The 25,251-nt window shown below is 29.3% G+C and overlaps 2 protein-coding genes across 3 annotated transcripts; one reads left to right on the top strand and one right to left on the bottom strand.

The window, feature by feature from the left end:
- The first annotated feature begins 5,010 nt into the window (after window positions 1-5,010).
- Window positions 5,011-7,654, top strand: LOC137829539 (palmitoyl-acyl carrier protein thioesterase, chloroplastic-like). The gene is made up of 6 exons (XM_068636360.1): window positions 5,011-5,662; window positions 5,768-5,901; window positions 6,248-6,361; window positions 6,466-6,634; window positions 6,921-6,989; window positions 7,095-7,654. The coding sequence occupies exons 1-6, from the start codon at window positions 5,297-5,299 to the stop codon at window positions 7,428-7,430; spliced, it is 1,188 nt and encodes a 395-aa protein (XP_068492461.1). The 5' UTR covers window positions 5,011-5,296; the 3' UTR covers window positions 7,431-7,654.
- A 627-nt stretch (window positions 7,655-8,281) lies between these two features.
- LOC137828073 (CDP-diacylglycerol--serine O-phosphatidyltransferase 1) lies at window positions 8,282-14,835 on the bottom strand. Of its 2 annotated transcripts, XM_068634491.1 has the most exons (14): window positions 14,252-14,835; window positions 13,762-13,937; window positions 12,586-12,778; window positions 12,389-12,454; window positions 12,231-12,290; window positions 11,398-11,488; window positions 11,094-11,148; window positions 10,857-10,936; window positions 10,630-10,746; window positions 10,379-10,463; window positions 9,643-9,734; window positions 9,087-9,340; window positions 8,882-8,970; window positions 8,282-8,775 (listed from the first exon to the last, which is right to left on the bottom strand). In XM_068634491.1, the coding sequence occupies exons 3-14, from the start codon at window positions 12,744-12,746 to the stop codon at window positions 8,645-8,647; spliced, it is 1,281 nt and encodes a 426-aa protein (XP_068490592.1). In that variant the 5' UTR covers window positions 12,747-12,778; window positions 13,762-13,937; window positions 14,252-14,835; the 3' UTR covers window positions 8,282-8,644. The 2 variants fall into 2 exon arrangements, with proteins under 2 accessions (XP_068490592.1, XP_068490591.1); XM_068634490.1 differs by lacking the exon at window positions 13,762-13,937 and having other exon boundaries at window positions 14,252-14,814.
- Window positions 14,836-25,251: the final 10,416 nt, after the last annotated feature.

Genomic DNA, 25,251 nt, shown 5'->3' with positions numbered 1-25,251 from the left:
TCAGGCTGATGTCGAGTCGTCTGGGTTCGGGCCGATGTTGAGTCGTTCGAGCCTGGGTTGATGTCAAGCCGAGTAGACCCAGGCCGATGTCCAACATAGTGGGCCCGGGAGTCGTTCGGGCCTGGGCCGATGTCTAGACGAGCGAGCTCAGACCGTTGTCGAGTTGAGTGGGTCTGGATCGATGTCCAGTCGTCTAGGCCGGGGCCGATGTCGATGTCTAGTCGTTCGGGCCCGGGGGCCGATGTCAAGTCATTCGGGATTGGGCCGATGTCGAGTCGTCCGAGCCCAGACCAATATCGAGTTGTCTGAGCCAGTACCGATGTCGAGTCGTTCGGGTTGATGACGAGTCGTCCATGCTTGACCGATGTTTGGTCGTTTGAGCTCAGACCGATGTCGAGTTTTTCAGGTCCGAGTTGAGTTCAAGTCGTCTGGGCTTGAGCCGATATCGAGTCGTTTGGGTTTGGGTAGATGTCGAGTCGTCCGGGTCTAGATCGATGTAGAGCTGAGTTGTTCCGCGTCCAGTTGAGTCAGCTTAGGCCAATTCGAGCCAAGTTAGATTGTGTCCATATCAAAATAAATTTAATGTAATTGACAAAGAAAATTTAATCTAATTAACTAAGTGTCTAGATTTAATCTACTTTAAAAAAAATTAAAATTTTTAAATATATTTGAACTATTTAAAATGAATATGGATTTTATATTCAATCCATTTATTTGGAATTAGATTGGATTCCAATCCATGACGTCCTCGACAATACACTTGCTTCTACATACATTCACATGTGTATTTTAAAGTTGTTACATATTATCATCTATTCTTGTATTGACACCTCATTCTGTAAGATTGAATTAACAGCTCTTTAAATGAGTGTTAATGACAATTTTGTAAATGTCAAATACATTAAAGAATATGTTTGAAGTATATTAAGATTTCTTTAATCATTACTTTAATTTGTAAACAAGTTTTACACTATTATTTAATAATGTCTCAACATTTATTAAATTTGAAAGTATTATTAATGCATACAAGTTCGGCTTTAGAGACACCAACTTTAGGTTTATTTTTTCCACTGTTTATGAATAATTCCGGGGAGGTGTACAAGTTGGGCTTTAGATTCTCGGCAATTACTTTCTGCACTTTTATTTGTTTCACCGTTCTCAATTTATTTTGAAATACTCATTTTGTCTTTTGTGCTAATTAGCAAATATGAAAATGATATTTCATTGCACTTCAAAAATTCTTATACCCCGCAAATTTGTTAGAAAAAAACTGAGTTGTGCTGAAATGAGCAAAAAGAATTAATTATGTATTTGGGAAAACTGCAAATTCTTGTGCTGTTTTTATTTTGATACATTTATGGTAGATGGCACCAAATGCTTTCAATAATCCGCACTCCACACCAGACCGACGCAATCGCAGAGAAAATAAACTTTATTGAGAGGTGACAAGAAAAAGTTAATTTTGGATTAATTAATATGGATAAGAAAATGTTTCTTATTTTATGTTTCTAATTACATAATTTAGAAGTGAAAGATATAATTTTAGATTATATAATTTAAATTGTATTTTTAAATTTTACAATTTGAAAGGAAAATAATTTAATAGTACAATTTAAAATATATTTTTGGACAGGATAATTTAACAGCGGAAAAAATAAATTAAGATTTGTAATTATTAAGTTTTCTTATTTTTATTTTGTTAAAAAGTAGAAAAAAAACTTTAATTGTTGTTTTCACTTTTATGTACGTCTTAAAGACTAAATAATTTTTTATTAAAAGTTTCAAATCAAAAAACTTAAATGATTTTTCCTCATTATTTCTACTGAATTTAAGATCACGTGATCGTAAATTGTTTCACACAATTAACTCAAAAAGAAAGTAAAATATAAAATATTGATTGTGAATAATTTCATAGTACGCTTTATAAAACCAAATCTCCCAAAAGTAGAAATACACTATAAAAAAATTTACTATCTAACTGACTCTAACCACTTTAGATCTACAAATTTAAGTTCCATGTGTCAAGCACGTGTCAAGGTAAATTCATTTCAACAAATTGTGGATGTCTGTCCCTCTCCACATGATAATTTATAGATAATATTTAAACTATCATTGAAGTAAGAATATATTTTTTGATAATAGGTTTTGTACTTAATAGTTTGAATCAACGATCATACATACATCATATAGAATATTATTCATAATTAAAACATGCATAATCATTTATAATAAATTTAAAATTTTATAATTAAATATATACATTTTAAATAAGGTGCTTTTGCTCAACGCAAAAAAGATTGGTTGAGCTGGTTGTACAATTTTTTAAATGCTCTTAGGTTAAAATTTGTTGAGTAGATTTAGTTTGCGAGAGAGGTTGAGTCTTCGGATAAAATTCCTTAAGCAAAGTTTCATCTGTTAAGATAAATTATGCCAAATTTACAATTCTATACAGTTTTCTCAAAACTGATTCCACTTCCAAATAGAACAAGTTGAAAATGTATTAAATAACTTTTATATAAAGCCTGATCGACACGTAATCACTAATAATTTGAACTTCTCCAACTTCTTTTATTGTAAAATATAATAGTTCACCATTCAATCTCACTAGTACTACAAATATGCTAATCAAACCAATCTCTTTTTTTTTTCTTCTAAGTTTTCAAACTTATTTCTAAATATGTTTCCAAACTTAACATGCATTCAAATATGATACAGCACCCTTCATCTTATTATTGCAAATATGCATATATCACAAATCGACTCAATTCATGATCATCCCTTACCTAATTTAAATAATTTAACTTTTAGAACTCAGTTAGTAAAATTTCCCATGTACACATAAAGTAATAAAGTAATAAGTATACATAACATATACTAAAAAATAATTTAAAAAATTAAGAAAAAATATTTTATAATAAATATATAAAATAATAGTATTTAAAAAATTTAATTGTAAAAAATCATTAAAATAATTGAATTTATGAAAGTTTATTTTAACGATCATTTACAGATGTCTCGTTATATTTTATTTTGATTAAAGACATTCAATGTTAAAATAAAAATTTAAATATTAAATAATTAAGGAGAAAAATATATATTTTGCTTAATAATTTTAAATAGAAAATATTAATTGAATTTTTCATAGAAGTGTATGAAATATAAAAAAAATAACAATTGAATTTCAAAACTGTTAGCAACGTAGTTTTGATAATTAAATATCTTAACTAAGTTGTTACAATCAATTCATAGTTTAGATATGAAGTTGCTATTAGAATTATTATTTATCCTAAAAATGGGTCGATTCGATAGGAATACCTCCTAATCATACATAAAACATTGAATTTATGATACTGGAAGAATTTTATTTCAGCTTGATTTGTTGAAATTGTTTTGAAATTATATTATTGATTATTGATAAACAATACTTAAGAGTAATAATATAATGTTAAATTTAAACAATATTATGATCCCAATTGAAAAGCAAAACTATCAAAAGTATTAGTTTTAATTTCAAATCATGTTTACATTCTCAAATATGTCGCAGATGGTAGAAGGTTTAGTTTCTAAACATATTGCACACTTTCTTGGTAAGCATCCCTCATGATTTGGATTGAAATTTACCTAATATATTTTTTTACATTTATTACATTGATTTGGATTAGATTTTACCTAATATATTTTCTACATTTAATATTAATAAATAGATTTTAAATTTATTTCAACTCTATAAAATTAAGTTTGTATTTTATTTGTATAATATAAAATATAATTTACTTATGAAATCGATGTAGAATCTTAAATATTCGAAATGAATTTAAGTCTAATTCAATTTTATTAAACTAATTTATAAAATTAAGGTATACCTATATATTACAAAATTACTAAATGTTTTATTCTTTTATTTCGTTGATGTAATTCAAAAACATTTGAAAAATAATAATGTAGAAAAAAATATTTTTGATTTAAAAAAACTTGTTGCCACTGCTTTGTCTGCGCACATATCCTTTCTTTTGTCAAAATTAAAGTCTAATCTAATCTATCATAATTACACACCATTTAAAATTTCCATTATTCTTGATTTTGATTTGTGAAGTACCCTTTCAAACAGTTAAAGTGAAGAAAACATTATTAAAATTACAACTTCAAGTAGAATAATTTGTTGGCCTACCTTGCTCTACTGTGCTGCAATATTATTATTGTTGTCCAATATTTAGCCTCCATTTATGAGATCTGATATATAATGTCATTTTTATTGGTTTGTGCCGAAAAAAATTTGAAGCATGCAATTTCATTAAACTGAATTGGAATTATTTCCTTGAGCCTCCACCTTATGCAAAGCAACAGTAATGCATTTATTGCTGAAAGTGTAAAACAATAATGAATGAACCTACTAACTTGGCATCACTGCAAAGCCTCAGCAAATTCTGAGTTGGCTTCATTTTCTCCTACTTCTTGTCATAATCTTCACTATTCCTAACCACCAATAGAAGACATAGTGAGTCCAAGAAACCTCGGTTTCTTCCACGCAACATTCTAAAGAATTCATAATTTTTCACTTCAAAACTTCCCTTAACTTTTCTCCTAGGAAGTAACATTTATTTCTCTTTGCTTCTTGCTAACATACATACAATGCTAGTAGCATACACTAACAACAGTGTGCTTTTCAACAAAAGAGACTCTGAATTCATTCTCTTATGGCTGATGTCAATTTCTAGAGGGGGGCGTTCTTTTACTACCTATGTAATACAATAATAATACTAAGCACTATATCTATAACTCACCAATTCTTAAAGTCCTAGACCCAGTAATAATGAAGAACAAAATGTTTATAAATAGTTAAATCGTGACAGATATAATTTTAAATCCTCCAATGATACTTTCTGTTAATCTTCTTACTGATAAATAGTTAAATATTTTGTATGTTGGGTTTTTCATTGTTTTATATAACATGTTCAGATTGACATTATGAAATAGTAGCTATTAACTGCATTGCTTTTTTCATAAACTCACAAAATTGTCTGACACAAACTAAACATGGTTTTGTCTACTACCTAATCGATCAGAACTAGGAGGTTTCCCTTCTGAGATGGGACTACTAAAAGTTAGTTCCGCAGCAAACACCAAAATCTCTTTGATAAGTCAGCTGATTCACAAGGTTCACTTATTTGTCTCTCAGAGTTCCAAGCCCTGCTTTGTTAACACCGTCTAAAGTTAAACTATAAAAAAGTTTTAGTACTCATTTTCCTCTTCCAACCTCTCTCCTTCTAAGGTGCTGTTCCACTTTGTCAGGAACACAATGAGAACAATGGCTACCACTTTCTCATATCCAACCTCTACCTACTTTGTGAGGTCTTGTTCCATCAGAGAAAACCATGACCAAGTTAAGCAGATCAGAACTAATGGGAGTTTTAGGTCGCCAATTAAAGTTGAGACACTCAGCCAAATAGCTGGAACTACTTCCACCACTCTGGGTCAAGCTGTTACAGTTGATGAAAATGGTCTGCGCCAAAACATCCCAACAAAGAAGCAATTGGTTGATCCTCATCGCCAAGGGCTCATCACTGAAGGTGGAGTTGGTTATAGACAGACCGTTGTCATTAGGTCCTATGAAGTTGGAGCTGATAAAACTGCCACGCTTGAGAGCATCTTCAATCTTCTTCAGGTGATTAGTTAAATACACATGTTGTTGTCATATAAACAGAGTTTTCACTGCACAAAAAGCATTAGGGCTTCATTGTTTTGTTGCAAAATGCAATCTTGCGTGCAGGAAACAGCATTAAACCATGTTTGGATGTCTGGGCTGCTCGGTGATGGGTTTGGGGCGACACATGGAATGGTGAGGAACGATCTCATTTGGGTTGTCTCAAGAATGCAAGTTCTGATTGATTACTATCCCATCTGGTAAAGTCCCTTTCCACCATTAGTTCCCTTCAAATAATTTTTCTGTTGTTGGAATATACTAATCAAATCTGAGAATTTTCAACTCGCTTGAGACAAGTCTTGTAAAAGTTGTTGTACTACTTGTTGAAGGTTTTCTTGGAATCTTCTCCATATTCAACAACTCTTGTCTTGTACTGATTTGACAGCAGAGAAAGCTACAAATATCTCTAGCTCTTCAATAGGAGTTACTTTGTGACTGGCCATAAGCTCAGCATATTTGCTGAAGACTTGTACCAATTTTAATGAAATGAAAATTTAGTTGATTGAGAAAACCATAATAACAAGAGATGAATTTGACATGATTCAGGGGAGAGGTAGTTGAAATTGACACATGGGTTGGAGCATCAGGCAAGAATGGAATGCGGCGGGACTGGCTGATAAGGAGCCAAGCCACAGGCCACATTTTTGGTCGTGCAACAAGGTATGTACTATGCACTATGTTCATGTCTTGCACAATGTTTCTAACAATTTTCAAACTTTCCACGTTTTATACCCTGTGTGCTGATTGAGATAAGCCATAAACAGCACGTGGGTGATGATGAACCGTAAAACAAGACGCCTTTCCAAAATGCCAGAAGAGGTGAGAGCAGAAGTTGCACCTTGGTTTATAGAGAAGCAAGCAATAGAGGAAGATGCTCAAGAAAAGATAGTCAAATTGGATAAAGAGGCAAAATACATGAATTCAGATTTGAAGGTATATATTGCATGTTTCATTTGAGCTTAATAGGTACTGTCAATGTTAAAATATGTCAATCAATCAGAAATCATTAAATAATTTTTAAAGTAGTCCCTTTAGAAATCAACAAATTTACCATATTTAACAATTTGTAATTGGATAATAGCATAAAAAATCTTTGCTCTGTCAGTACATATACTATTTACTCTTTACTCTACTGCATTACAGTTAAATTACTGCTGGCTCTGCCACAGCACAAAGAATGTACACAATTATTGACTTTGTGCACCTCTTCACTTTTCAGCCCAAGAGAAGTGATTTGGATATGAACCAACATGTTAATAATGTGAAGTATGTAAGATGGATGCTAGAGGTAAATTGCAAAGGTTTATGGACTCAAAAGTCAATGCTCATTAACTAGTCCTTATAGAGCATTGTGAATATCATAGTTAATTTCTATTGTTGATTGCTTCTGCAGACCATCCCAGACCAAATTCAGGAGCGGCACCAATTATCTAGTATCACACTAGAGTACAGAAGGGAGTGTGGAAGCTCAGATATAGTTCAATCATTGTGTGAACCTGAAGAGGATGAAAAACTTTATGGTGTGGTAGAACCAGATTACTGCACAAATCTTCTGAATGGGTTATCATCAGATATTATAAATGGTAGTGGAGTGCTGACTTACCTTGAGCAGAGGCCATTAAGGTATACACACCTTCTACAAATCAAAGGAGAGAAACAAAACAATGAAATTGTCCGAGGAAGGACAAGATGGAAGAGGAAGATTGTTACAATGCCATTTTCCACTTAGACTTGGTAAGATATGTGGACTCGTAAGGGACAAATGTTGGCATATACTCTTGTGTACTCACCAAGAAATTCTTGGTCTAAACGAAAACTGATATGATGGGAAAAAGACAACCAGGAAGTGTTTGGAGAAAACAAAATACATGTAACAATTCTAATGAAGTGTAAGTTGTGATCTGATTTGATTTATGAAATCAGTATAAAATGTGATTAGTTAGTTGTAGTAAATTGTAGCTATATATGATAGGTGTTCATAAGCTATATTATGATTTAAACTAAAATAAAAAATGGTTTCCAACAAATAGAAGTAAAAGTTTATCTCACTAAAATAACGAAAGGCATCTCCATATTGTAAAAGGAACATTAGGAGGGAGTTCAAAAAGTAAACATGAAATAATGAGGAATAACCCCTCATTATTATAAACACGTTTTAGTCGAGTGTTAATGTTGTTGTTTTTTCTTTCCAACAACTTTGATGTTATACAAAGTGACGAGCAATGGGCTACTAAATCTGTCATTATTACGTAAACACCAACATGCTTCGGTGCATGCATTATTACGTAACTATTCAAGCACTATTCTTTATACCGGCGATTTTTTTTAATCTCTGCACGATTAAAGTAAAATGATTTTATTGTCTCCTTTTTGGTGAAAATAGTTTTAAATTATATACATGCATGCATGCAAAAAGAATAAAAGATCAAGTAAAAATATTAGTAAGCAAAATGTTAAGTTTTGTAAGTTATTTTTATATCATACAATAAAATATTAAATCTGAAAATGGTTGCCTGATAATATTCCGAATAATGGTATTTGTAAATCTCCAACAAAATTATGATAAATTTAGACAATTGCTGAAGCAAAAACATTCTTCACTCAAAATTTCATTAAAATAACTGGGTACACACGTTTCAGAATGATTAATTCCGATGGAATGGAAGAAATTGGCCAATTTAGCAATGGTGGAAACCTATTCAAAAAACAAGCCTCATAAATAACAGGTGCACCTCTCTACCAGCTGCTGGAACTAATATTTGCCGCCCAAAGAAACTGTGATCCACTACACTAAGCTAGGAGAATTAATATTCATTTACAATTTAATTATGAGGTTGATGATAGTATTTACACCATGTGTGTATGGCTATGGATTTGGTATCCATAAAAATGAGGAAGGAATCAATCAAAGAATAATGCATTGCAACTGCAATAGTAGTAAAATTATCGCCTCTTCTTGTTCCCTAGACTGCGATGGATTTGCCAAGACCACAAAAGCAAAAATGTAACAATTGCCACTCCAACACTCGACCAGAATATTACCAGCCATATAGGCATTGCTTTGGGATACAAGCCTGTGGAAACACACCATGTACGTAATCAGTGAATTAAACAATAATCAATACTAACCTCTAAATATGTCACACAACACAAGGATTTATATGTAAGAGACCTACGTACCGTGTCCAAACTTAATGCAAATCAGAAGTTCCACAATGCAAATGGCAAGAGAGAGCCAACAATATGCTCCAACCTTCTTCACTGGCTTTCTGTAAAAATCACAATATTATATGGACATAAAATGTCAAGAACTCGTTAAGATGTTGCCAATGCCATTCACCAACATTCAATTGACAATATATAAATAGAAAACATAGGAATGTACCTGTCTTGAAGGTATGAATTGTACTCACGAATTGTTGGAATTGCAAGTAGCCACCACAAAATCAACCTATATATGACAACTGAATTTCGAGGAGGTATCCAGAGACAAAATTTCAAAAAGAATGTGTTGAGCTCTACTGTCAAAAATACAATGCAAAGACTAAGCACTTGAATGAAACGCCAAGGACCAAGCAGTGGATGCCACTCGTCTTTGTCCCACTGAGCCGGTGTGAATTGACCCAATGTTCGTTTCACCTAATGCCAATATCAAGTAACATAGACCAATCAAGTCACATACATTTAGTCTCCTTAGCAATCATAATAAATTACTAATAATTAACTAACATTGTCTCAGATGGTGAGATGAAGTGACTGTACTAGATTATTATTACGAGATTAAAGAAGGACAATTTTAGTAAAATCATCTGTCAGAGCATTAGGCAATTGGCTATTGCTCCAGTAGCCAAAGAAAAAGGCATTCCAAGTTTAGTGATTTCAATTTCAATAGGAATCAAACACTCAAGCTTAATGAAATAACTGATGACAGAGAAACATACTTTTCCTATTATATTAGGCTGCTGGCTTAGACCGACCCATTTGTATGTTTTCCCATCAAAGTATCTAACAGTATGCATTCCTGCCCAAATTCCTGCAGATTAATTAATCCAACAGATGTTACAATCGGCTGAAACAATTTCAAATCCAAAAAACCACTAATTCGATGCAAGAGTTTACTCAATACCACCAGAATCATGAATTATGATACTTAAAGAACCACTAAAATTCAAATGATGTACTGAGTTTTCTGGGATGAGCAAACTGTTTGGAAATAAAACAACTAAACTTGTATATAGGCTTGAATATCTTCACGGACAGAGTTAAAAAATGTCAATACAATTAATTCCTTGAAGCTTCATTGTAGAATGAAGATCTAAAGGAATTTGAAAATGAATTCCATTGAAGCAATGTGAAATCGTAGTCAACCCGCAATATTTAACAGTTCCTATCCAAGATAGTTTAAACAACTAGACAAAGACATTTTCATATATATTTAAGCTAGAAACAGTAAAGATGCATTCACTAGATGTTAGAATCCTATAGTTTTTCAACATTTAAGGGTCTGGTCATGTTTTAAAATCAATATTTTTTTTATTTTGTTGACAAAATGAATGTGTATAGATTCAATCTGTAATTATGGTGGTACAATAAATAAGTTCATTCTTCAACTAATAAACCACATGCAATCTTTGAAACTTGCCAAAAGGAAACAAAAAATGGATCCAAAACTCTTACCGAACCAATTGCAGATCAATATGTCAAGAATAATACTGTCCCACCAGCACTCGTTGAAATTTGGCAACATGTGACGAAAAGTATACTGAAAATGCCAGCACAGAATACTTCGTAAGCAATTCGATAGTATAGTTATAACTTATACCAACGCAATAAAAAGGTCAAAGCTTCATGGAGGCACAAACCCCCAACCAGACCTATCTCAAAATATCAAAAAAGAGTGTATTAATCGGATAAGTATCAGGCCTTACCTCCACCAACTCAAAACCAATCGATAACACCCAAAGAAGAGGCTGATTACGAATCAATATTGCTTTCCCCCACCACCCAATAACATGAGCTAGAACAAACTCATCAAAAAGTGTCTCCTGGGAAATGAAACATAATATAAGCCCCGTGTTAGATCCAAATGTGATAGAGGTATAAAGTAACTTTAAGAGAGGATATACAAAATCAAAGGTTGTGAAAGGAATCATACATAAACATTCTTAAACCTGCTTGCAGGGTTTTCAGGCAGATATATACGGCAGTCGGCGCCATAAGATCTTTCTGGAAGTTCTGCCAAGATCACACACAGCAATTACAAATTTTTAAACTGAAGGAAACAGGCTGATACATGACTAACCGAAAATGTTTTAAAATCTCAAATACAACACATACATAATGAATTAATTCCAACCATTTCAAAGCTAAAAAAAGAATCGGATTGACTTACCAAGACCAAGATCAGGATGAAGAAATTTCATAAACTGTCGAGCATCATCACGCTTCTGTAGGGACAAAAATTGAGAGTACATGTTAGTCCACTTTCATTCACTTGCTGGAAACAGAGCAACAAATGACAAATATTACTATGCCTCAGAAGACACAAATGAAGTTAGAGGAAGCTAACAGATGAAAGAAAAGTAAGCAAGAATCAAGTGCAAAATTTTTTTTTTTCAAAGTTGTAAATCTAAGCTTGACAAAATTGCTTAAACTTTACACAACAAGAATTTTCAAATCGAGACATGGAAACCAACCTGAAAAAGTAAAAATGTGAGGGCAACAAGATAAACAACAGCCATCCCATGAACCAAGCGCCAAATTGCAGGATGTGGCCGAATAAGAACCCTGAAAGAAAATGGGAAAATATTTATTCAGGTAACAACTTCAGCTGATCTAAAACTCTACTAATATCATTACTCTTCCACCGTCATACACTATCAAGAGGCTGTGACAAACTCATATTTATATTATCGTCTATGTTAATATTCTTACATACTCATAAGCAAAACCATTTTAAGCGGAATTATATTAAAATTTGTATAGAAAGAACGCCCGTAAAAAAAATAAACACTTTGGATTCCCAGTTATCTTCAAACAGTTCCATATCCCATCCACACTCTCTCTAACCCAACCTTGAAAAGAAGCACCTTCTACTAACTTTTCTACCCAGCAAGTAAAGTAACAGCAACCATTCAATTCAATCATGAATGATATCTTCATTATCTCAAATAACTTGGTCCATTAATAATGTTCTAAAACAGTGGTGTGTGAGTATGAAGCGGTTGCCTTATTCTCTTAACATAAACTCACTCTTGACTTTAAATGTGAAATAAATTAACTGATGAAGCCTGGAATTAAATTATTCAAACACCATCTCTCAAACATGAAACTAAAAGTTTAGAAACTCAATTCAGTCCCCTTCCAGATATAGGCAAGAAAATAATCCAATCATGTAAGAAGTCACAGAAAATAAGGAACATCTTCTTACTCCTTTGGGATCTAAATCTAAAATCACAATTAAATTTAATATAATAAATGTAAAATAAAATACCAAACTAAACAAAATAAATTCATTCTGATTACTCACGTAGAAGGAGCTTGCAGCAGACAATAAGCAAGAAAAACAGCAATCATTGCCCATACACCCCTACAGAGAAACAGTTGTGTGGGCATTTAGCATATGTATTACTCAGCAAAATGATAAGCACAGCGAAATGAGAAGTAATTAAATTAAAATTACCAAACCTTTTAACAGAAGTAACAAGATCACCAGATGCATCTCTTTCTGGATCAAGTGCTCCACTTGCCCAACTGGCATATACAACAGTGGTATAAAAAAAAATAAGTAGGGGGAAGAAATTTGATCTTATTGAAGAACAAAATTTACAAGTAGATAAAAATACACCACTCGTTAACATTAATTTATCCAGCTAGACACTCACATGAGAAAGCAAGCACCAATAAGTAACAATGAGATGGTGCGAGGCTTGTATGCCCATGCCGTCCATGGATCATGTTCATCATCTACATTTGACAAATGAGAATTACCATTTTCTTTAATAACATCATTTCTCTTTAATCTTGCATGACCGTTGGACTCCATATTCCGTGTTCCACAGAAGCTATACTCTCTACCTACAATCAAAATCAAAGAAATAAGATCATTTACAGATGCTATGACAAATAGCCTCCGTGTTCTATACGCATATATAAAGCCATCCGCTTAATTCGTTAAAAGTCCAGAAGATGGAAACAATGAAAGACAGTACCATATATAAAAAGCTAACCAAACATTTCATTATTCACAATCCAAGAACACATGGAGCATTAACAAGATTAGTGTTAAATACCCGTGTGTAATTGAATTTCAGTGACATGATATATTTATACAACCATATATATAAATATACATATATTAAGAAAATAAAGATGAGATAAAAAAAAGTGTCCACATATCATCGTATCTGAGTAAAAATTGCACACATGCATAATAATCACAAACTGTAAGAGGATTAAGCAAGACAGCTCCATGAAAACATGCAACCAGAAGTCTTTTCTAAAAGCTAGAATATCGGTATTGCAATGGACCGCAGGTTAATATCAGTTATCGTTGGAGTACTAAGTACATAACCAATAAGTAAAACAAAAGTAACTTATGTATAACAAAACCATCTTAGGGTTCAAAATTAAAGGCCAAACTAAACTAGCTCATGCAAATCCACAGAATTTACAAGAAGCCCCAAATTTGTAACCCAAAGTAGTATCTGGTACAGAATTCAATGTGCTTTTTTTTTGTGTCTGAGAAAAATCATTGATTGACAGCCCAACAGTCCATCACAAATTCTACAGTATATAACAGAACTCGCCAATATCTTGAACACAGTACTACCCATCAGCATCTTAACACATATATGACACCACATGCATACGCATCACAAAGAATCAAACTGAGTAATTAACGGATCCCCATCGAGAGCCGAACTACACAAACCGTTGCAGCCCAAAGCATACTATTACTATTCCAAAAAAAAAAAAAAATAGAAAACACTCATTAATTTCAAACGCATTGCGTCATAAGCTTTGGAAAAGCATTCAATTTCTGAATAAAGGCAAATTACCAAAGGCGGTTACATGAGCACAATGGATCTAAATCTGGCAGAAGAAGCAAAACCCATTACGGCAACGCGTAATTCAACCCGGTTTCATTTCAATGCATGTAACAGCGAAAGCAACAGCAATCGAACCCGGAATCCAGTGGAAGAAGGGCGAAGTGTGGTTGGGCGGAAAAAAGCAACTTTTGAAAAAAAAATAAAAAATGGAAGAATTGAAGGAAGCGAAAACGGAAAAGGGAGGAATAAAAAGAGAAAAGACGGAAAAACGGTACAGTGAATGTCAGGAGAGGTAGTAGATTCGAAGCACAATCGAGAAAGAATGCATAGCGGAGTGCGCGTGTGAGTATGTGCGTGTGTGCGTGCGAGTGATGATAGATATTATGCGGATATGATATGATTCGTAACGAAAAAGAGGTTATACATACAGAGGGCGAAAAAGCAGGTTATAATAAAGTCTTTGTTGCGTTGTTGCATAGAGAGAGAGAAGGAGACTTACGCAGAGAGAGAGAGAGAGAAAGCTGAGAGAAGGTGTGAGTTGGGCAGACAAAGGACCCCTGGCCGTACGATTGGAGAAACGAGAAGATCGCAGCCGTGGGATCAGAGTAATGAATGATGAATGGAATCAGAGGAAGAAGAAGATAAGTGTGAGAGCTGTTTCTCTTTCCGCTGCTATGCTAATGAATGGCGAAATTATAATATTTATAGAGATGCGTTTGGGAAAAAGAGGGGCAAAATGGAGATATTGTATTGTTTTCTCTCTGTTGGGTGTGGTGGGTGAAGAAGGAGTGAGTGAAAGTGAGTTCGTGTGTGGTGGCTGTGTTTTGAGCAGAGTCTGCAACAGCGGCGAAAAGGCGAAGGGTGATGATGAGAGAAAATTAAAAACACACACAGAGAAAGAGAGTACGACGGTCAAAGATAGATTTCAAGATGTTTTAGATACGCACGATGACGATGATCATGAATCATGGACCAAAAGTTCTTTTCTTTTTTTCCTCTTCCTTCTTTGCCCCTCTCTCTTTCCCTTATTTCCCTTTTCTTCCTCTCTCTCTCTCACCCTACAAACACATCATAAAATCAACTATTCTCTATAATTAATTACAAGCTAACAAAACCTTACATCACACACCTTTCTCTCTCAAAGTACAAGGACCATTATATTAAATTCAAAATAGGTATATAAAAAACTATGATTTATTATTATTTATATTGTTTATAAGATAAAGGAGATGTCTCTTAATGGTTGTGAAATTCTAGTTGGGAGTAATTGGAGAAAAGAGAAAAAGTTGGTATGTGTTCTGGTACAAGAGGTAAAAGGAAGAGAATTTGTGCATTTAATCGGTTATTTTATGTGTGTGAGAAGAAAAAAACACACGTAATTCTAACCTCACTTTGTCACCTACATACACACGAACAATTATTAATTTTTTATTTTTTATTTTATTGCACACTAATTATAAATACAATAATTTTTTAAAAATTATAAAAATATATAATGATTAAGTTCACTCACTAAATAATATGCATAATTAATCCAATTGATTCTGGTTTTATACTAAAAAAATGTGATGCATTTTCAAGTATGTATGCAAGTGTGCTCTACAAACACAAAAATACAATGTGGGGTAAAGCCAAATTGAATCCAACAACTGCAAACAACAAACGCAACCAAAATGAATCCCAATTGACACATTATTCTCTGTTTTTGAAAAGAAAAAAAATGTTGGTGTTTGATGTATGTTTACGAAAATGTGGGCAGCAAAATAAATTTGGAAGAAATTGTTTTTTAGTGGAAAAAGCATGCAACAATTTAGTGAGTGGATTGATCTTTAATGAGATAGAAAATAATGACATCTATCACAATCGTACACACCTTAAACACTTTCTGTCATCTTCTGTAAATGTTTCTAATTTCTCCACTTTCTTCATTTTACGTTTTTCCTTTTTCTCTTTCCCTTTCCTTCATCTTCTTGTGAGGTTCGTGTCAATCGCTTTTTGGTTTTTCAACTTATCACTGTGATTTATTATGTTCATCACTGTTACTATTACATCCAAATTCATTGCCAGAAAAACCAAATAACACCATAAAACTAATTGGGGACTACCAAAAACTCCATTTTCACAACACATATTAGTATATACATACACTAACAATGCTAATACTTTACTTATTCTCAAATGGTATGTATCAGAACTAATGAAAACAATAACAATTTATTAATTATCCCACTGTGATCAGACATTTATTACGTTAGTTTCATATAATAGTATTCTTGTACAATTTTACTTTATCACTAGTATATTTCTTGTGCAAATGTGTACTTACATCTTTATTAAATTAATATATGCTATATTATTTTATTATTTTTATGAATAATAAATTAAAAATGAAAAATAATACAATTATATATGTATACGTATATATAATTTTATATAAATAGTATTAAAAAATTATATAGTTGATATTTTTAAAAAAAATATTTATTTATTTTAAAATAAAAAATTATTCAATTATTTGTTTTTTTAAATAAAAAAGAATGTTCAATTAAAGATGCCACTTAAGAAAGTTATAAAAAAAACTGGTATATATTATTATTATCTAGTTTTGTATTTAAGATCTATTGGTCATGTCCATCAATCATTTTTTTTCTTTATATATATATATATATATATATATAATTTTATTTTATTTTTGGTATAAATACTTTTTCTCTCCGTATTTAAAATCAATACACAGTTTGAGTTTTTAAAAAGTATATAATTTTGTTTTTTTTAAGTATACAATTTTATAGTAAATGAATACTGAACATAAATGTAAAGACAAAAAAGTGTTGAAGTTAATTTGAGTTTCAAGAATATTTTTGTTTCAGTTATATAAAATGTTTTTGTATGTTTCAAAAGGTTTCAAAAGAACTTCTACTCTTATGTTTCTTCCAAGTCTTTGGTTTTGAGAAAAATATTATGATGCTCAAGTTAATCTTTGGGTTTTAGTGGTGGAGAACAATAAATATTGTATAATGCCTATAATTTTAAATATTAATTATTTTTTAATTTATAAAATAGTATTTAACTTAATCAATATAATGATTAATTATTTTTTATTTAATAATTTTATTATAGTGAATATTATGTTTGTTAGATTATTTTAAAAAATAAATAAATTAAAAATATAATCTTCTTACCCTATCATTTATATTTTATGTCTGAAATTATATTTAAAAAAAAACATCTCAAATTTTATCGTCATTTCATAAACATAACTAGAAATTAATCAAAAGTAGTATTTAGATTTCTTATACATCTCCTCATGTAAAAGCATATACTGATGAAACATGATTAAGTCAGAATGCAAAATGAAGTTATTAAAAATAAACAAGATGAATACATAAGCTTTTATACATAAGACAATAATGTTTGCAAGATTTGAAAGTTTAGGTTATCTTTAATATAAGTCGAATTATTCCAAATCTTTTATTAATATACTAAAAAATTATTAAATAAAAATTAATTTTAAAAATTAAAATAATTAATTATTATTTTAATTAAATTAGAAATTATTTTATAAATTAAAAAATTAATGATATGTAACTAACTATTAAGTTGTAAGATATACTAAATAACTACTTTATTTTAAATTAATTTTTATTAATCTTTTTTAAATACTAATTTAAAATATTAATAATTAATTTAGATACTAATTTATAAATTATTTTATAATTTTTTATTAATAATAAAAATTATTTTAGATAACAATAATTTTAAAATCTCTAAAATAATATATAATTTAATCAATATAATAACTTATTTTTTAAATTTAATAGTTATTTAATATTTTTATTGTAATATATGTTATTTGATATATATTAAAAAAAATATTGAAACAATATATTAGTTCATAACTAGGTAGACCTCATCAAACTTACATGAACATCTTGATTTTCTTACTGGTATAAGGGTTAAAAATGTTGGTAATGATAAATATATTTGTTTTATTTTTTACATGGGGTAAAAAATGTTTATTTCTTGATCTAGCAACATTAATCTAGTATTATTTTTTATTTATCTTAAAACTTATTTAATTGATTTTAAAAAATATTAGATTAATATAAATGTATTAAATTTAATATATTTATGATATTATAAATAATGTAAAAAAATATCATTAGAAATAAATTTAAAAAAATAATTAGTTATTATATTAACTAAATTAAATATTATTTTAAAGATTATAAATTTTATTAATATTAAAATAATTTTTATTATTAATAAAATTTATAAATTAATTTTTAAATTGATATTTAATTACATACGTTTCAATTATCAATTAAATTAGATCGTAAGTTTGTAGTTAAAATATTTGTAGTTTAATTGCTTTACGAACATCTTTAAAATATTATACTACAGAACATTCCCTAATTAATTGACATCAATTTTATAAATTTATAATTTAAAATAATTAAAAATGTCTAAGACTTAAATATCATATGTTTTTATTATCAGAATCGAGACACGGCAGAAGAGGTTAGGTTAAGCATGTTCATATGAAAAAGGTATAAAAGAAAATATCAACAAAACCATCTCCCTTGGGTTTTTACAATAAAAATGTTATTTTTATCTGAAAATGTATTTTTTTTAAACACTTCATAATGAATAAAGAATGAAAACCTGATTATTTGAATTAAGTTTAAATCTACTTTTTAATATTATTAGCATTTAAATCCTTTTACAATAAGTTATAGTAAACTCAATTACAACAAAATCATCAAAAGGTTGCATTATCAAATCCAACAACAACACTCATAATAAGATATATTATCTATTCCAGACACAATGTCTCTAATTATTTGCACTAAATCACTTTTTATTAATTTTCTCAGTTTTATATAGATTTTTTAAATTTATCAATCTTATAAATTAAGTTAATTTCTCTTATCTTGATAATTTTGTTTTTCAATCATATGTTTCAAAGACTTTAAAGAGAAAGTTAAAGAAATCCTTTTATTTATCCTTCTAAAACTTGATTTTCAAATAAAATATATAGTATAAATTTAAATCAACAGAAGTTCATCTATTTAACTCATCTTTAAAAAGATTTTTTTTTACACAAAACCCAAATATCAACATTCAAAATGTTATATACTGTCACTTTTGACTTCAGAAATAAAAAATTAAAAAAACATATATATTTTAGAAACATAAAATATCTATATAAATGAAAGATAAACTGATTTCATGTTATATATATAAGCTTTAGAACTTTTATATATTAAAATATAAATTTTCTATTGAACTTAAATTTTCCCTTTAAATTTATAAAATAGATTCTTATATACGTTTACATATATTTTTTTTTTGTAATAAAATATGTAAACAAAAATACCATTTTTGAACAAAATTCTCTTTAGATATGACAGTGACCCCCAAAATTATTAAAATTACAATTTAGATGGTGTAGTTGCATGATTTTATGCTTAGAGCCATTTTCATGGAAACTGGTGTGGTGGATTATAAAAAAATGTGATTACTGACACTTAATTAAAAGATAAATCATTCATAATTATCGAAATAAATAAAAAAGTAAAGATGAATCATTCATAGTCATAAAAATAAAATAAAAAATAGCAATTTTGATCGATCTTATAAGTGAATTATATATAAGTTTAACTTAATATTTTTTAAATTATTAAAAAGTGAATTTTAATTATATATACCCACTATATATTATTATTTGTATTTGAAGTTAAATAAATGAGTTTTAATGGTGAGAAAACATTGAATATAGAAATGATAAGATTATGTGGGCTTTGAGACATTGACCTCTCTCTCTTCTTGTGACAACCTCTGAATACTCCTCAGACTGTGTTGTTCGATGCCATTTATCACAACCATATGGGCTTGCGGTTCATCGTTTCAACATCATACACAAGTTAGGTGGCTTCGACATAACATATGAGAGAACAAAAAATATTTCATAATATAATAAAAGTTAATTTTCACTTTCACTTTAAAATCTGAGTTATTAGCTTTAGCCATGTGAGGGAGTTTTTTTAAACTCACTTCCATTAATCCAGTTTTAAAAATGAAATATGTCTGATAAAAAAAAATTGAAATGGGTGTTAATCCAGTTTTGAAATATTGTATTTTATTATCAAAATCAAGATTTTTAAAAAGAAATATTATAACTATTTTTATAATAATTCTTATTATTATCATTTTTATAACTATTATAATGTTTATCATTTTGCTGTTATTAACATTGTACCATTCGGGTTACCAGGGAGTTGAATATTTCACATATTATAAGAATGATTAAATGATATTAGAACTCTTAATATTTTATTAGGTCTTTAAATATTTTAGCCTTATCATATAGAATCTCATAATGGGTTGAAACTGGAGTCAACTAGACTCACCAAGTATAATATTCAAGCAAATTTGGATTTTTAAAAAGATTAAAATTTTGTCAATTATGAGTCAAAAACCAACTTCACCCACTTAACCCATGAGTTTAAAGAGTTTGATTTGGATTGTTATAAGTTGATCCATTTTTTATATTTTAGAGAAAACAAATACAAAATGTCTTCCTTTAAAGTTCGAGTAATGGTTTGAATGTTTTTTTTTAAACATTTATTTATTTGTTATGCTCTTACATTTGAATTGAGTTTGTATTTATTATTAAATATTATAAACTATCATCTTCAATCTTAAATTGCTCGCAATGCACAATTTTTTATTAAAAAATTATTAAAAAAATCGCAAGTTATTTTTTTTTTATGAACAATAAAAAATAAATAAATGAAAATTATTTTAGGGTGATTCAACCCTTACACAGAAATACACCATATCATTCTCCTATTAATGAACCAACTTCATACAAGTTAAAGGATTCGAAACTCAATTAGGATAAGAAAAATAAACATCACGGAACTTTGCATAAATTAAAGACTAAATATTTACTTGCGCCAATGCGAACACTTTTAACGCATCTGCTACTCTTTTGTTGAAGATGACTGAGTTCCTGTATTTCCAGATAAATCAAACTATAATGTTCTAGTCAAATTGTGAACAGTAAGTTGAACTAAATTAACTATTTTTTCAGATATAAATTTTGACAGAAAATATTGATTAATAATAATAATAATAATAATTATTATTATTATTATTATTATTATTTTAATAAAAATCATAATAGATTTACAATTATAACAACCCTAGTAAATATCTTTATAAAAAATATTGTGTATATAGTTTTGCAAAGCTTATAATATTGTTTTTAGAAATTTTATTGCATTATTGTCAATCTATATTTAAATATATTCTTAATTAAAAAGGTTAAAGATATTTTATCCACTTAGAAATGTTTTAAAAAATAGAAAATGGAGCATATACCATGATCCGAACAGAGGGCATATGCAGATTTGAAAAGGCTGCTTCTTGAAGGTGTGTTTGTTGAAGGAGCCGCCACCCAGTTTTTCTAGAACACTGGCAATAATTATTTATCCCAAAAACCAGGAGAACAGAGTAAATGGGATAATTAGTTTTGTCTGAGAAAAAGTGTCCCACTTAGAACAGTTTTGTGGGAAGATGCAGAAGGGGGAAGGTGCAATAATGGTGGATTTGAAATACATAAATGTTGGGGAAGTAAGGTACATGGTTACATCATAACAGTGATGAAGAGAAAATGAACTGGATTAGAGTGGATTAGATATATGATTTGAGCATGATTAGAAAGATGAGGGAAAAATGGAGGAATATTCTAGATCCATCAGAAGAAAAGTATTGACTTTGATGGAGTTGTTATGTTTGGGTTGGTTCACGTGCAGGAGGGAGGTGATGAAGGCATAGGGGTGCCTGAGGCATGTGACACAGACATGCTTTTGGTGTCTGTGTGTGTCCGATTTTGCAGTTCTTCATAATACATGTACGATGTGTGGGCTCTTAATTACTCATTTCAACACCCTCGCACATGATCGTGACACTCACAACACACACTTAAATGACCTAATGGGTAATGCTATTTATTATTAACCCTCCTTTTTCATTAGGGTCCAAAGGCAAACACAGTTATTTGCTGTTTAACGAAAAATAATGAATGGAGAGAAGAAGAATGAGTGGGGAGAGGGGAATATTGAGTCAGCTGTCAGAAACGAGGCTTAGAGGGAAAGATGTTGATGTCATTTCGAAGGGGTGTGTGTGTCCTTACTACTACCCCTTTTTCCCTTTCTTTTCCCTTTCTTTTCTGTGTGCGTGTGTCACTGTTTGTGTCACCACTCACACTTCTAGACCTTGCTGTGTGTGTGTGAGTGACTTGGTGAGTGAGTACTGAAATAAATATGCAACCCTAACCTAGCAGTACAACTGTTGCTAACATTCATGTGAATGTGACTTAGACAGCATCTCCAACATGGATTTATGTTATGGATGAAGGAATTGGGATTCACAATCTCTTCTTTAGTCACTTTCCAAACCCTTCTCCTGTCTTTGTTTCTCACACATTTGTGGTTTAGTTTTGCTATGCAAGTAACACCTCTTCTTTCCTTTCTTTTATCTCAATTATTTCTGCTTTTGCTCCTGTGTTTGGTTAACTCTATTAATTACATAGTGTTGATAGGGTATCAAGTATTAATTAGATAGTGTTGATAGGGTGTCAAGTATTAATTACATAGTGTTTTATGGGCAACATCTAAAACAGAAATTATGTAATGCAATTTTTGTAAATAGTGACTTATGTAATGCAAATTTTTTTACTCTCAAAATATATATCTAGTCTCAAAATATATATCTAGTCTAGTGTTATTTAAGGTGTCAACCTAGTTAAGATGTCAAGTTGCATAGTGATACCTAACATGAAAACTTTTATAAAAATAATAATAATAAAAAAATAATATATATAGTCATATATATATATAATAAAGTTTTAAACAAAATAAAAAATAAATAAATAAATAAAAATAAAATATTTATTGAGATTACCACTGTATTTTCAGTTCTTAATTGCTTAAGACAACTAATGTGTACAATTTTTTACTATATATAGAGAGTGCTCTTATCAAAATTTTGATAAACCTACTTTTAATTTATTATCTATTGTCACTTGAACAATATAATATGTTTGAAAAAAAAATTAATAGAAAATAAATTATTTTAAACTTATTTTTCGTATATTTTAAAATTATATCCTAATATAAATGAAACAGGGATTACAGATTTGACACACAAAAAAACTATACACTAAATTTAAACAAATTTAAAAAGGGATATTTATTTACCATATAAACCTAATCCAAACCAGTGATGGGTCCCATTTTGACATGGATTCTAGCTGTAGCTACAGTTCAGTCTTTGTTGTGACGCTTTGATTTGATTAGCGTGAGAAAATGAATCGTGATGGTGGCATTGCCGCGATAAATGCCATAAACAATACCTTTTTCAAACTTTTATCCGGTCATCTTCATACTTAAAGGATCCTTGCTATCTTCCAAAAGTTGTTGGACTTTATTAAAATAAATAAAATGTTAACATAAGTTTTTTATTAATAAATTTACTGTTCACACCCATGTAAAGATAATAGAAAATGTAAAAATTAATGAATTAAAAATATAAAACACAGAAATTAGGAAACAATTGTGATATTAAGCAATTTTTTCTCTATATGAAACATGGATTTGCCACATTGAATAATGGATTATCATTTTTATAACAGTGAATATTTTAATAATTATATTATTAATATTTCATTATATTATAATAAAGTAAATAATTAAAAAATAAAATAAATTTAATATTTTGTTATTTTAGTTTTATGTTATAAAAAATAATAAATAAAAGAAAATTAATTATTTAAAATTTGGGTATCTTATAAATAATTTATTTTAATATATTTTTATTTCGAAATATAAGTTTTTATTAAAGTTTTATAATAATATTTTATTTTTAGAAATTATTTTTGTATTAAATTATTATCAAAATTTTATTTTATAAATTACTTTCTAAATATATTAATATACAATGCCATTAAAATTATTCTACCAAATATATTACAAACTTTTCATTTATTTTTTCTCAATTTCTCTAAATTCAAACAAAACCATTTTTCCTTTGTTTTTTTTTTCCTTATTTTACTCTTGCCTCAATCCAAATACTTTGGGATTACGTTTTTTTATGTACTTTTCTAGATAAATCTTAATTTCATGGGGATTTTTTTACATAAAAAAATATGTTATTAAATTAAAAAATATAATTTTGTTTGTGAGCTTAATTAAAAAGAATATAAATTAATATAAATGATGTTGGGCATTAAAAAAAATGAGTTCTTTTATGTAGTTCAGTGTGATTTAAAAAAAAGGAAATTTCTTTTTTATTCATATATATTAAGTTATTTTTTCATTAGGTTGTATACTTTTAAATCAATTAAATTAATTCGTTATTAGTTAAAAATATTTAAGTTTTTCTATTGTAGTATTGTTGTTGTCAGAATTAATCGAAAGAGAGATAAAAATTTCATATTTTAAAAAGTTTGAGAACTATTTTTATATTGAAAATCTAACTAATAAAAAAATAAATAGGATTCTGATAAAAGTGATTGGATGTAATATTGCAGTTGTATATCATGACACATGATTGGATATAATATTTGAAAATATTTATTTTGATCAAAATTTTAAATATATTAAAATCTCAATTGAGGATCTAGAGGTTGGAATAGAGGTCAAATTATAATTGTATAAATACATGTGACATATTAGGAAAAATTAAGGTCAAATTAAGCTATAAATGGTCATGCTACAGAATCATGTGGAACAGTTTGGGCTATTCCCATTATGTGGAAACTCCACATTGTGTAATAAGTTGTTGATGAAGAAATTCAAATTATTTAACATTGTGTAACAAAGTAGCAAAACCATGTAACCAGCATTGAATGATATTAAAAATTGGTTCTCATTTATCAAGAAAGAATCATTCAGGGGAAAGTTGAACCTGAAGCAATGTTCAGAGAATATATCTGGAGAACATAATATTGGGGTAATGCTCAAGTAACTATTGTTTTATATAAAAAAATCTTATAGGATAACAATTTTATTATCTTATTAAACAATCTACTTTAAGAATGACCCAGTCATGATATATCTAAATAATTTTTTAATAAGGTAAGTTGAAATATATTGAGTTTTTTTATCAACAAATAATAAATAAAATAAAATACTTCAAAGATATCCTAACTCTTATTAAAAATATAAATCAAACTTCTTAACACCCAACGAACCGGAGATCTATTCTAAAAAATATCAACTAAAATGATAAAGACATGACAAGACTGATATAGACATGATCGAATACAATTACATCATTCTTTTAAAGGAAACACGTTTTCACAAAATAAAACAAAATAAGTATTACCTTCAACCCTTTTTCAACAACTGATTAGGATCTTTGTAAACGGTAGTTATAGAGGTAGAAAAAGGATACTGATTACGAGAATAAATCTGATTAAAAAAACAA

This window comes from Phaseolus vulgaris, chromosome 7 (assembly GCF_000499845.2).
Source record: "Phaseolus vulgaris cultivar G19833 chromosome 7, P. vulgaris v2.0, whole genome shotgun sequence".
In the NCBI taxonomy this organism is placed as follows: Eukaryota; Viridiplantae; Streptophyta; class Magnoliopsida; order Fabales; family Fabaceae; genus Phaseolus; species Phaseolus vulgaris.
The sequence above is the reverse complement of the archived record's forward strand: the minus strand, read 5'-3'. Positions and strand labels throughout refer to the sequence as shown.

Excerpts from the sequence above, each read along its gene's own strand:
- LOC137829539 (XM_068636360.1), top strand. The coding sequence starts at position 5,297 with ATGAGAACAATGGCTACCACTTTCTCATATCCAACCTCTACCTACTTT. Across the intron at positions 5,663-5,767 it reads GCATCTTCAATCTTCTTCAG|GAAACAGCATTAAACCATGT; the intron begins GTGATTAGTTAA and ends TCTTGCGTGCAG. Across the intron at positions 6,362-6,465 it reads ATTTTTGGTCGTGCAACAAG|CACGTGGGTGATGATGAACC; the intron begins GTATGTACTATG and ends AGCCATAAACAG.
- LOC137828073 (XM_068634491.1), bottom strand. The coding sequence starts at position 12,746 with ATGGAGTCCAACGGTCATGCAAGATTAAAGAGAAATGATGTTATTAAA. Across the intron at positions 12,455-12,585 it reads ATTGGTGCTTGCTTTCTCAT|TTGGGCAAGTGGAGCACTTG; the intron begins GTGAGTGTCTAG and ends TGTATATGCCAG. Across the intron at positions 9,735-10,378 it reads ATTGATCTGCAATTGGTTCG|GAATTTGGGCAGGAATGCAT; the intron begins GTAAGAGTTTTG and ends ATTAATCTGCAG.